The sequence below is a fragment of the Setaria italica genome, chromosome III (genome assembly GCF_000263155.2).
Source record: "Setaria italica strain Yugu1 chromosome III, Setaria_italica_v2.0, whole genome shotgun sequence".
NCBI classification, from domain to species: domain Eukaryota; kingdom Viridiplantae; phylum Streptophyta; class Magnoliopsida; order Poales; family Poaceae; genus Setaria; species Setaria italica.
Window position 1 is genome coordinate 10,333,302 of NC_028452.1, and position 12,105 is coordinate 10,345,406.

Here is a 12,105-nt window from a genome sequence, read left to right on the forward strand (position 1 = left end):
CTCATTTCTGTGTGCGGCCCGCCGGATGGGAGGGCGGTAAGGTAGCTATTGCCGTTTCACCGGGTGGTAGCTTCTCTTACAGCAGTTGAGAAGGCGGTAGCCCTTTACCGCCGTTTCAAGCGGCGGTATAGATCTATTTCTGCAAATTTTTCGTTCGACTATTTATTTCTGCAAAATCAAAAAAATATATAAAAATAAAAAAAGTTCGACGGACGCAGCAGCATGCGTTCTGTGATCCAGCCCAATAACTCATTTCAGTCAGGCCCGGAGTAGCCCACGGCCCGCGTGGTAAAAACCTCTCTGGCCAGACGTGTCTCGTCTCCCACTAACCCCTATCCGCTTCCGTCTTCCGCCCCGAGCGGCAAAGCCTCCGGCCGGCTGCTTCCCACGCAGCGAATGGCGTCTCCCGCCTCCGCCTCGGCGCGGCCTCTATCCCTCCCCCTAACCGCCCCGCTCCCCCGTTATTCCTCGCGCATCCTCCGCGCACCCTCCTCCCGCCTCCTCCCGGGCCGCCGCGTCGCGCTCGCGCCGGCCCGGCCTGGCGCCGCGCTCCTCTCCAGCCTCAGCGACGCGCGGGAGCAGGAGGAGGAGGTGGAAGACGAAGAGGAATTCTATGGGGAGGAGGATGAGCAAAGGGAATACGACGGCGAGGAGGAGGAACAGGAATACGACGAGGAGCTGGTGGAGGTGGGCTACGTGTCCGGCGCGCACGGGGTGCGCGGGGACGTCCTCGTCACGCCACGCACCGACTTCCCCGAGCTCCGTTTCGCCACGGTAACCCATGTTAAATTGGCTGTGGGCTCCCTCGCTGTCATACCAATGCTAATTGGCTGTTGGTTTCACGGTTGCCTCTTGTTTGTTCTGACAGCCGGGGACGAGATGGCTGAGGGCTCGGGCTGCTGGGAAGCAACAGGTCAGGGAATTCGAGCTTGTTCGAGGAAGGGCCCACACGGGGAAGAAGTGTTGGATCGTCAGCTTCGATGGTATCCATAACCTGGATGAGGTCTGTCTTCTTTGCATTCCCTGGGGTATTTTGCTGTTGCTTGCTGATTTGTGTACCTCAGGTCCACAGCTAGTCTAAGAGGTACCAAAGTAAGGCACCTTGCTTATTGATAGGATGAGCAGTCTAAATCAACTATTCTATCTGTAATATTGGTTAGAAGGTTAGTGGACTGCTTGCTGCCTTGCTGGAACTGGAAATCCTTGACTTAATGCGAAATCTTGTTTTATATTTCTGTTGCTCTCAATCTGCATATGAGATGTAGAGTAAAATATCACAGCAGCTGGCTGGCTCAATTTGCATGCTCTCAATCTGCATACGAGATGTAGAGTAACAAATCACGACAGCTGGGCGGCTCAATTTCTATGACTGGGCATTACTGTCAGATTAGTCCGGCTCAAAGTAGCAAATGTTGCTCTTCTTTCAGTTTGAGTTACTGCTTTGCCTTATGTTGAAGTACAGTTACCTTCTGACATAATTCTGTTGCTACTCTCGTTTCAGGCTAGGCAAATAGTCGGTTCAGCTATACTCGTGAAAGCTGGAGATAGGCCAGAAATTGAGGACGATGAGTTCTTCTCACTTGACCTTGTTGGAATGAGAGTTATTGTCAAGGTACATGTGTCTTTATGTTTTGTTTTTCAAGTTATTGCCGCATCATTGGTTGATTTCAATTAGGGCAATTTAAGGCACATCACACATGCGCTGTCACTACCTAATAAGGGAAATTTAGGCCTATGCTGTTTCAATCACAGTTTTGATCCATGCCTCTGTTTTTTTTTTGGCTTATTCGATTCATGTTTTTGGTTTGCAAAACTTGTTCAGTTAAGAGTCATTTGTCTTTTAAATTGCTCTCTCCACTCCCTAAAAGCAGGCAAAACTTTTAAGACCTTATTTGTTACCTTTTAAAATTGCTCTGTACCCTGAAAGTAGTTGAAAACTCAAAATTGTAGAAAGGCTGCACACAGTATCCTACTTATTTTCCATGGAGGTATTGAGATCAAGATTTAGTAACTGAAAATGTTTCTCACAGGATACAGGCAAGCTTGTAGGAACAGTTGGCCAGGTTTTCAATTTTGGAGGCGGAGATCTTCTACAGGTGATGCTTGGCTCTGCTGAGGGTACTGCTGTGGATCCAGATTCAGAAAATCAAGATTCAACTTCATCACGTGATCATGTGTGGATTCCATTTGCTGAAGATATTGTACCTGATGTTGATATGGAGAGCAGAGAAATGTGGATTACACCTCCAAAGGGGTTACTTGAGCTCAATTCACGATCTGACAAGAGATCAAAGAAAGAAAGGCGTGTGATGGTTAGGTCTGCATCATCCTTTTCTTGCATATCATTTTCACACCTACAATCATGATTTGCATCTTAAAAGAAACAAATAATATTTCAGGTCCATAGTACCGAAATGTTGATAGCAGCAGATGTCCTGGCTATTGAAGATTGTAGATACATGTGGCATTTATTATAATAAACAGATTAAAGTATACGATGAATTTTGATGCTTCAGGTCTCCTAACAAAAACCAATTTGATGTTAGGAGCTGGTGTTTTATATTGTGTTCTTTTTTCTAAATTAATGCATGACCCAGTTTGGATTGACACAGGAGTGGAAGGACAGGAAGAGGCTTCAACGACGTGTAATTGCTGGAAAGAAGGTGCTCTCCGAAATGGATCAGGGCCATGTTCTGGAAGGTTTGGTATCAGGGGACAAGGTCCAAAAGGCATCACTTGCAGAGCAGATTGGTTGCATTGACTTTCAATTGTTCCGACATGCAGTGCATTGTGTTAGCAAACAAATTGAGAGGTAACACCCGTTCAGTATCCTGCCAACGTCTTCTTCAAAAGAAACAGAATATTCGATTTATTTACCGCACCTTTACTACATACACATGTTGACACTGCCTGAGTACCAGCTATGGTAATCTCATTTGCTCTCCAAACTTGTCAATTTCAGCTCTTCAAAAAAATTGCTGGCTAACTCTTCATTGTCAAGGAAAAAGGTAATCAAAATACCATACAAGGGTCTCATCAACCTTGGAGAGAAAGCTGAACATTCATTCAGTAGAGAACTCAAACATGGTCTTGAGATTCTCCTGAAGTCAAAAGCAGCTATTGTACTTGTTAGAAATGGCTCAGACTCTGATGCTGAGTTTCTGAGTTTGCTCAGTTCTCTTTGTGAGTTAATGAAGGTATGCATTCTTTTTTATGGTTGTTGAATGTAGTTTTAACATATAGGTGTAGAATAACATGTGAGTGCTTATTCTGTATTTATTTGCATATGTTGTTAATTCCTAACATACATAATTTCCTCAAAGAACAAAAGTGAAGAACTGCTAACAACCACTACTATTGATACTGAAGTTGAACCTGCCCATTAACCTTTGGTTCTGTAGTTTCTACTGTGTTTTAAGTGTATATAGCTCCTTTTTATATCAGGAATATACTTTGATGAATATATCATCGGATGGATTAGTCTATTTAGTCATGAAAACCGCAGTTATCGTTGGTCACCTGTTGCTTATTTGCTACATATGTGCTGTGCTGTTAGAAGCTATGCTCGACAAAATGGTCATCATATGGATAAGGCTGATCCCTTTTTGCTTGACACAGGTTATTGGAAATCATGTACCACCCCCTTTCATTATTGTTTCACCACCTGGTCATGTGGAGTCAGTTAGGACCTGCCTAATAGAGAATGACTATTTTAATCTGGATATAAAGAAGGTACTGAGCTCAAAGCATTGTCTTGTTATGATCGTCGTCCTAATTTTTCTTTTCTTCCTATAATGTTTTGTGGAATAATTTGCAGGTGTGGGTTCTAGAAGAGCTGGAGCTTCCAATTGTCAGTATGTCCTCCGAGGCCAGCAGAAAAAAGGTTCTGATGAAGTCTCCCTGGGAGATAATTAAAAAGACAGCAGGATCTGGGGGTATTTTTAGCTTACTGTCATCAAACAAAATTTTGGATTCCCTCAATCAAATGGGCGTACAGTATACACAGGTATTATCATCTGCTGTCACCTAACTGTCTTCTCATCATACATATAGTTGCATTCACTAATCCTTCTGAATCACGGAGAATTAATCACTTTGTTGTATGGAACAACAACAATGAGATGCGTCCTAGTGTGAGCTAAAATCTCACAAGTTTGCGCCTCTTTCATTCCTCCTTCACTGTGTTCTGTAGCTTGGTATTACCTGAAACGACTTTACTTTTCCGTTGCAGATATGCAGCTCATCCAGTAGGCCAGTCATCGGGCATCCTCTGCTCTTTGGCGCTGTCGCTTCCAGCGGTGCTGATGTTGGCGTCAAGCTCTCCACGAGCGGTGAAACCGAAGACGATTTCGACTTGATCATTTCCATCGATCTGCTGAACAAGATGTGCCGAGATGTCACTCAGCTCAGGTTCTCTGCCCGCCCTGATCAAAACGCGCACGTCGAGCATGTCGACGGCCAGTGGGTCGCCGTCCAGCCGGAGGCGACGAATTCCCATCGCCTGCACGCCGACGTTACGAGTATATTGAACTCTTGCGCTCCTGATAAGGTGTGTGTTATGGAGATCATTGAGCAATAAAAGTTTCTTCTTGACAGTGCACTGTACATAATCGCAATTACTTCTTGATGTGTGCGACACTTTTTCTATTGTTTTTTTACGACGCTTTTCTACTGCTGTATTGCACCTGCTGTAGCCTGTATGAGTTTCGAGCAGCTGCGCAGCGGAATACTAGCCAGTAGCCACTGCCGATTCAGCCCCAGCCTAAAATGACATGATAAATAAAAAAGCTTTTGTGAATGAAATAACATATAACTAGGATGTTCATGAGGCTTTTTTTTTGTGAATTTCAGTCCAGATTAGGATTCTATTTCCTACAAAGGCTGTTAGAACAGAGAAATAGATTTATTTGCAAAGAAGAAGAAGAAATAGATTTGATAATTTATGGAACGTGCTCCTGTTCTGTTAACTTGATTTAATGCAAATGAGTTCAAATCTCATTTTATGTTACTCTGCTATCTTCTTTTCGCCAAAATCCTTGCCTTGTTTCGTCTAACGTTTGTGCTCCAAAGAGGCCATCGACATTTTTCACTCTGCAAGGGGCATCTATGCGTAAAAGACAATTGGAAAATTCTAGAACCTATAAACATCATAATATGACTTAAATGTGCAGAACTGGAAGCAGAACGCTCCAAATGGTTAAATACAAAATTAAGTGTTGCACTGTACACATCCACATTTTTTTCCCACCCCCGTTTTTAAGATGGGTAATTCCTCCCCTTTTCCTCGAAAGGGGCTGTGAGATTTTTCAACCCCGCCCTGCTCTTCACTCTTCACGGCACCAGGAAGACCACAACATTGGCGCGAGATCACTGACCCATTTTGCTCACCAAACAAGAGCAACGAAGGTGGCGCTCGCCATTTTCCGAGCCTGAAAATCCTTTCCGGACGCCTACATCGTTGATCAGGTATGAACCTCCCGTCCGTGCTTCTGGATTTCCAGCTGGAGGGAAGGGGCAGCTGGAGCTGCACTCCGGTTCCCATCTTATTATCCTCCCCAAGGGCACTGCTCTAGTACAAACTTGTAACTCCATAGTGAAGAACGCCGGCCTTGCTGTACCCACCAGCGACCGCCGTGATGCCATTGAAGGGAGCAACGCTGTGCATCATGCTCCTTTGGAGAGCGGCCCTTTCTGTTAGATCAGCTCTGGGTACACCCCTCGAGACGTAGTACTGCGACGGCCGTATGTCCCGGGCCATCTCAGGTGCTACTTTGGCTTCCATAACATGCTGCCCTGGCCTATATTGCATCCGGTCTTTCTCAAGCTCTCGCTGATAATCCTGCCTGTCCGAGCTGTCCGACTTCAGGTGGTAGCAGTAGACTGATGAGTTGTTAGTTGCTGGAGGAGCAACTGGATTCCTTGCCACCCGTCGCGTAATGTGTTGATCGGCGACACTTGCATTCTCGAATGGTAATACTGGGCCAACCACCCTTCCTGGTCTAGCTGCAAGATTGGCAGAGATTAAACATGTCAGGAAAATTGTAAGTCAGGAGGGACTGAAAAACAAGCTGCTGGATAGCCACAAACAGTAAATAGAAACAGTTACCTGTTGGAATCCTTTGAGGAACCTGGGAGGTTGCAACCGGACCTTCCTTTGCGGGAATCGGAGTGGAGTGAACGGTTGTAGTCCTGCAAGCAGCCAATCAAGGTCAGCAGTCTATACACCAGCCCTACCCATCATTTAATAGGGTTTAGGATTTTCTGGGATAAACTTTCCAAGAATCACAATCAATACACCATCCTATATCTAGTTGACATTACCCTGTTTAATCAATTTCAACACAAACAATACACGGAAGCACAAAATCATTGAAAGACAATGGAAAAAACAATTTAAGTTACCTTGGGAGAGAAACATGCTTCCTGTCGGTTGTGGCATTCCTCCCTCCACTTTCTTCTAAGCTAGCAAACTGCCTCCGGAAATTGTCAACAGCACTGGATAATAAAAAAAATCAAGAAATATTTAACGATGTATGTTGTGAATATTACCACATTGAAACATAATAACAAGAGGGAAAAAGAACTAAAAGATATAGTCAAGGTAAAAGACCTGGGATATAGAAAGCTTGTTTTTTCAGAGCCGTTCTTGTAATCCTTCAGAAGTTGAGGATGGTACTCCAGTATCTCCTGGAATATAAGTTCCTTGACATCCTCTTTGGTAAACTTTCTCCGTTCAAACTCAAATTCCATTTTCGAAATTGGCTGGCATGATGGTTCCCTCTCCACTTTTGCAATGCCTTTAAAGTAGGGATCAGCCAATGCCTGATCAACCATACAACAGAATTATTTTTTGTTAAGAATGTTTCTGTGAAGTAAAACAAATAACAACAGCATAAACGTAAAACCTATGATCCATACAAACCTACCTCTTCAGCAGTTGGTCGATCCTTTGGATCAAATGCTAGAAGCCTTTGCAAGAGCTTGAGCGCCGAAGGATCTGCATTGGGGAACTTCTCTGAAAAGGGTATTGGCTGTTTCTTCCTCATGCTGCTAAGATACCTCCTTGCTTTCTCATTTCGAATCTGTAATCGATGTGGAAAAACATTTTAGACTTTGCAATAATTTGTGCTCAAGTTGAACATGTCAATATTTCCGTAAATAATAAAACGTACCTGTGAAACAGTATCTGCTGATGGTGTACCCAAGAGATCAGTCATCAAATCCAATTGGTGAACCACATTTTTACCAGGGAACAAAGGCTTTCCAGTCAAAATCTCAGCAAAAATGCAACCGATGCTCCACATATCAATAGCCGGTGAATACTGCACAAGAGAATCAACTTAGTACCATCGGAATAACTGAAACTAAACATGAAGATGGAAGAAACGAAAACCCAGCCAATAAGACTTAACAAAACCACAGTATGAGGAAATTGAGTACCTTAGTAAAGAAAGACCCACACAGCTCTGGAGCCCTGTACCATCTAGTAGCAACATAGTCCTGCGAGTCATTTTAGGGCAGACAGTGAGACTTAAGTTGGAAGTAGGACTTTTTGGTGTGGAACACACTACATCAACCATGTTGTCATAAGAGGCTTTGATAAAAATGCAGTATTGTGAACTATAATAGAACAGTAAAAATAACATACCGTCCAGAAAACTGTGGTAGGAGAGTCATTAAACGCAACCCTTGCTAGTCCAAAATCACATATCTTGAGTTTGCAGTTAGCATTTGCTAATATATTTTTTGGCTTTAAATCACGATGATAAACATTAGCTGCAGCAAAAAAAACAAGTGATCAGAACATAGCTCGAAGTCACTCTATGGTACATATAAAGTAAATGCATATGGCAGATTATAGGCGAAATAGGCACACACTTTTCAATCTTGCAGAATTTAAATAAAGATTTACACGAAAGAAATCAATACATCTGAGATAATGTGCATGAGAATTATTGCAACGATCCCCCTAAAAAAAAGAATTATTGCAACGAAATAAAGACAGAATTGATCAATCCACTCAGACAATGCAAAAGTAACTTTCTAAGGTAAATTTTGAAATCAGGAGTATATACATGTACATTGCCATCTAAGCATGGAGAATGTCCAAGATATTTCAAATTTTCAACACAAAGAAAGGAATACTACATAATCAGAACCTCAAACTCAAAGCTAACTTCAGAAAGCAAGGAATGATCCAAAATACAGGACACACGTGAGAGTAGTGGGATAGGTGGAGAAACAACTTTAAAGAATGGAGAGTACAGAATAAGTCCTTGTCATTGATTAGCACTAAAGTTGAATCGTGTGCAGAGGCAACTAGGCTAGTCACAACCGTTCATACTCCTAATTGAAAACAGAAAAGCAGCACCATCACACTATGAATGCTAGTCAGAAAATAAGGGATCTTTAAAGGTGCATACCGGTATGAATATATTTCAATGCACGCAGCATCTGATAGAGAAAGAACTGATGGTGTTCCTTTGTTAAGTCATCATTAGCCTTAATAACTTGGTGAAGATCGGTATCCATCAGTTCAAAAACAACATAAATATCTCTGAAGTCCCTCCTCGATGGAGGTAACATTACATGTTTGATCTCAACAATATCAGGGTGCCTTAGAAGCCGGAGGAGCTTGATCTCACGGAGGATCCTAGCGGCGTCGGACAGATGCTCAAAGATATTCTGTATTTTCTTGATTGCTACCTTCTCACCAGTATGTTGGTCAATAGCTGAACAAACAACCCCGTAGCTTCCTTTGCCAATGATTTCCTGAATTTTGTATCTGTTGGCATCGCCGTATTCACTGAAGAAATCCATCTCTGGCGAATTCTGGAAGTTTAATAGTGGAAAACATTAAAATTGAGCACACAATAAACTTTTTTTTTTCTGAAAAGCATATCCAAGTCAACTTATATTACATAATGTAAACAATGACATATGACTCGGGAAATAGGAAGAAATTCAACGGAATTGCATCTTTTCATGTGTTAAACAGCTGAACCACCAAAATCAAACAATCAGCACAGAAAAATAAGCAGAGGTGAAATCCACAGGAACTGATGAACCGACTCCTCCAGAGATAGCAAGAGACAACTACTTCTGATATGCACCAAAAGAAGCTTTCTTGTATACTAAATGAACCAATGGAATAGTAAAGTTTTAGCCTGATTTCTACTCACCCACACCAAACTACAAACTGACGGCAAGTAATCCTCCAAACAACTCAAGTGCAAAAGCTCTGCAGTATCTACCCCCGCTGACCCAGCCTAGACTGGCCTTTGCCACCGGCCAAAGAACTCATGATCTCTCAAACCGCTCAGGATGGGCACTCAGCTTAAAATATATAGACGGTAAATATGCCTCCCCAGTGGGCAAGGAATATTTATGCTAAGCTATCTCTGACCACAAAGGAAAGAAAATAGCCGACCTGGATTAGGATAAACATACCAAGTCACCGAATCCAATACCCCCGTTTACCAAGACTCCTCGACCACCAGTGTTGCGTGGTAAACAAGAATTACCGCGCCCTCTTTACGATAGCGGGAAAAGAGCCAGGTTTTGGGGGATTTGGAAACCTTAACTAAAGAGAGAGATAGAGAGCGGATTTCCTGCAGGTATAGTACCATGGTGGATTTTGACTCTGAGGAATACTAGCTCCAATAATTCGGATAAGACGGGATCTCCTAAGAAGGCAAGAAATCACTATGGTAAATCTCATTATCCTAGGAAGTATATTCTCGCGCGCAGGAAGCAAACTGGTCAGGATCAGAGCCGCAAGAAATCCAAATCCCCCCAAATCCAGCAGCTCCGGCCGTGCCAAACTACGTAGAAGACAGACAGAGGCCACATCCTTATCCAGTCACCCCACACGAGCACCGCTGCTCAGGGCACCACACGGCCCCTAAACCCCACGGGACTCTTCGCATCCATGGCACCAAGAAGGCAGAAGAAAAGAAGCAATCTTTCAGTCTGGAACCGAGCTCCCCCACCTTCTTCCTCTGCTCCGCATGCGCCGGCGCACCCGCATTTGCCTCCGGCATCGTCAGGCCGCGGCCGGAGAGATCTCGCCGGAGAAGTGAGCCCTCGCCGCTCCAATCCGCAGCGAAATCGCAGGCAGGGACGAGACGAGAATGAAGAGGGAGGAGGAGGAGGAAGTGGACGAGAGGGGCAGCAGCGGCATCCTCTTGGTTATATGCGCGCGGTGCAGGCGGGGGTGGGTGCCAAACGAGCCGAAGCCGAGGGAGGCGTGGGTGCTTCTTGGTCGCTTCGGGTGGACGGTCCTACCCCTGCAGGGACAGCCGAGCTTATGGATGGCATCGGGCACGTTGCGGGTAAATCACGGACCCTCACCCACGAGGCAAATCTTGTATCCGTGTCCGCACCCGCCACCCATCACGGATAGGAAGTTGTGCCCGCACCCGTCATCCGTGGGCACACCCGTGCTTGCTAGGCAACCAGCAAAATCACTCTCGCTCGGAGGTTTAGGGTGGCGAGTAGTAACCGAGGCGCCGGGCATCGAGGGCTTTGCCGCTCGGTCACTCTCGCTCGGAGGATGGCTAGGGTGCTGGGTGTCGATGCCTCGGTGGCTCGGTCGCTCCCGGCTCCTCCGCAGCTCTGCTCGAGCGAGGGCGGGTGGCGGAGCGGCCTCCCGGGCTCACGGCGGAGCAGCCTCGCAAGGGGACTGGGGGAGTTGGGGTCTCGGGGAGGTGGCGGCGGCTGCTTGGTGTGCGGGGTACGGCTGGGAGGAATGAAGGAGGGAACCCTAAAAATCCTGTTGGTTCGCTTATATAGTTGTACAAGGTCCACATGTCACGCACTATGTAGTAGGTTTGCGGGCACAGGTAAGATATTTTTATGCCCGCTAATTTTTTGCCCGCGGGCACAAACTCAAACCCACACCATTGCCCGTGGGCACAAAATAGAACTCGTATCCTTGCCCTGCAGAGTTTTTTCTCGCGGGCACGCGGGTAATTTGTGCCCGTTGCCATCCCTAGTTGAGCTGCCTGGTGGCCGCGTCATTGTTGCCTTGTGGGGGGTGAAGCAATAGGGGTAGTCTCAGTATACGTGTCTATTGCTGTGCTGGGTTTGACTTGTAGTCGTGCGTGAGTCCCTCTGTAACTGACGAAGCACAAGACTCTGTACCTGACAAAGCACTGGAGCAGGCAACTATTTCAACGATGATAATATCTCTATTCACAATGAAGACTCTGCTAGTGATCCATAGTTGTTCCTTCACTATATCCTTGGCAGCTATTTCTGGTGTTTCTTCACCAAAGACATTGTGTCTGCAGGGCATTATACAAGGCCTCATTGTCCGTATCTTGGTGGATTCAGGCAGCTCTCATACTTTTGTTAGCCAGGTGTTGGCTGATAAGTTATCTGGTGTTCAATCAAATTCCTCTGCCATGAAAGTTTAGGTGGCCAATGGTAATACCCTGCAGTGCAGTTCCCATCTTCCCAATGCTATTTGGTCAATTAATGGGTATGCATTACATGTGATATGAAGGCATTGTCTATTTCATCCTATGATATGATTCTGGGTCTGGACTAGCTTGAGCAATTCAGTCCAATGAAAGTGCACTGGAAACAAAGGTGGATGGCTATCCCTTATGCTGATTCTACTATGGTATTATATGGTGAAAGCCCAATACTATCTGAGGGTTCTGTCATTCAGGTGTACTCTGTGGAGGTACCTGTTACTGATTCTGTTCAAGTGAACCTCCCTTCTGAAGTGCAACACCTTATTGAAGAGTTTGCTAGCATTTTCTCAGGGCCAACAGATCTTCCTCCACCAAGATCTTGTGATCATTCTATTCCATTGGTGGAAGGTGCCGCTCCTATTTGTGTTCGACCTTACAAGTTCACACCAGCTTTGAAAGATGAGATTGAGAAGCAGAAAAAAGAAATGCTTGCTAGTGGGTTGATACAAAAGAGCTCTAGCCCCTTTTTATCATCAGTCCTGTTGGTCAAGAAGAAAGACAATTCATGGCGCTTTTGTGTTGATTATAGGCATTTGAATGCTATTGCCATCAAGGGCAAATATCCAGTTCCGGTCTGTTGATGCCAGATTTTGACACGTATGGAATCGGCGTCAAGGAGGAA

The 12,105-nt window shown here is 44.9% G+C and overlaps 2 protein-coding genes across 2 annotated transcripts; one reads left to right on the forward strand and one right to left on the reverse strand.

Moving 5' to 3' along the window:
- The first annotated feature begins 338 nt into the window (after positions 1-338).
- Positions 339-4,798, forward strand: LOC101769166. The gene is made up of 9 exons (XM_004961147.4): positions 339-774; positions 869-1,003; positions 1,502-1,612; positions 2,031-2,312; positions 2,613-2,812; positions 2,963-3,197; positions 3,619-3,732; positions 3,818-4,006; positions 4,232-4,798. The coding sequence occupies exons 1-9, from the start codon at positions 397-399 to the stop codon at positions 4,577-4,579; spliced, it is 1,992 nt and encodes a 663-aa protein (XP_004961204.1). The 5' UTR covers positions 339-396; the 3' UTR covers positions 4,580-4,798.
- A 323-nt stretch (positions 4,799-5,121) lies between these two features.
- LOC101769578 (mitogen-activated protein kinase 7) lies at positions 5,122-10,184 on the reverse strand. The gene is made up of 10 exons (XM_004961148.4): positions 9,993-10,184; positions 8,424-8,832; positions 7,649-7,776; positions 7,441-7,500; positions 7,173-7,322; positions 6,927-7,082; positions 6,611-6,822; positions 6,403-6,495; positions 6,107-6,189; positions 5,122-6,003 (listed from the first exon to the last, which is right to left on the reverse strand). Exons 1-10 carry the CDS (start codon positions 10,041-10,043, stop codon positions 5,570-5,572), a joined length of 1,776 nt encoding a protein of 591 aa, XP_004961205.1. The 5' UTR covers positions 10,044-10,184; the 3' UTR covers positions 5,122-5,569.
- Between the last annotated feature and the right edge of the window lie 1,921 nt (positions 10,185-12,105).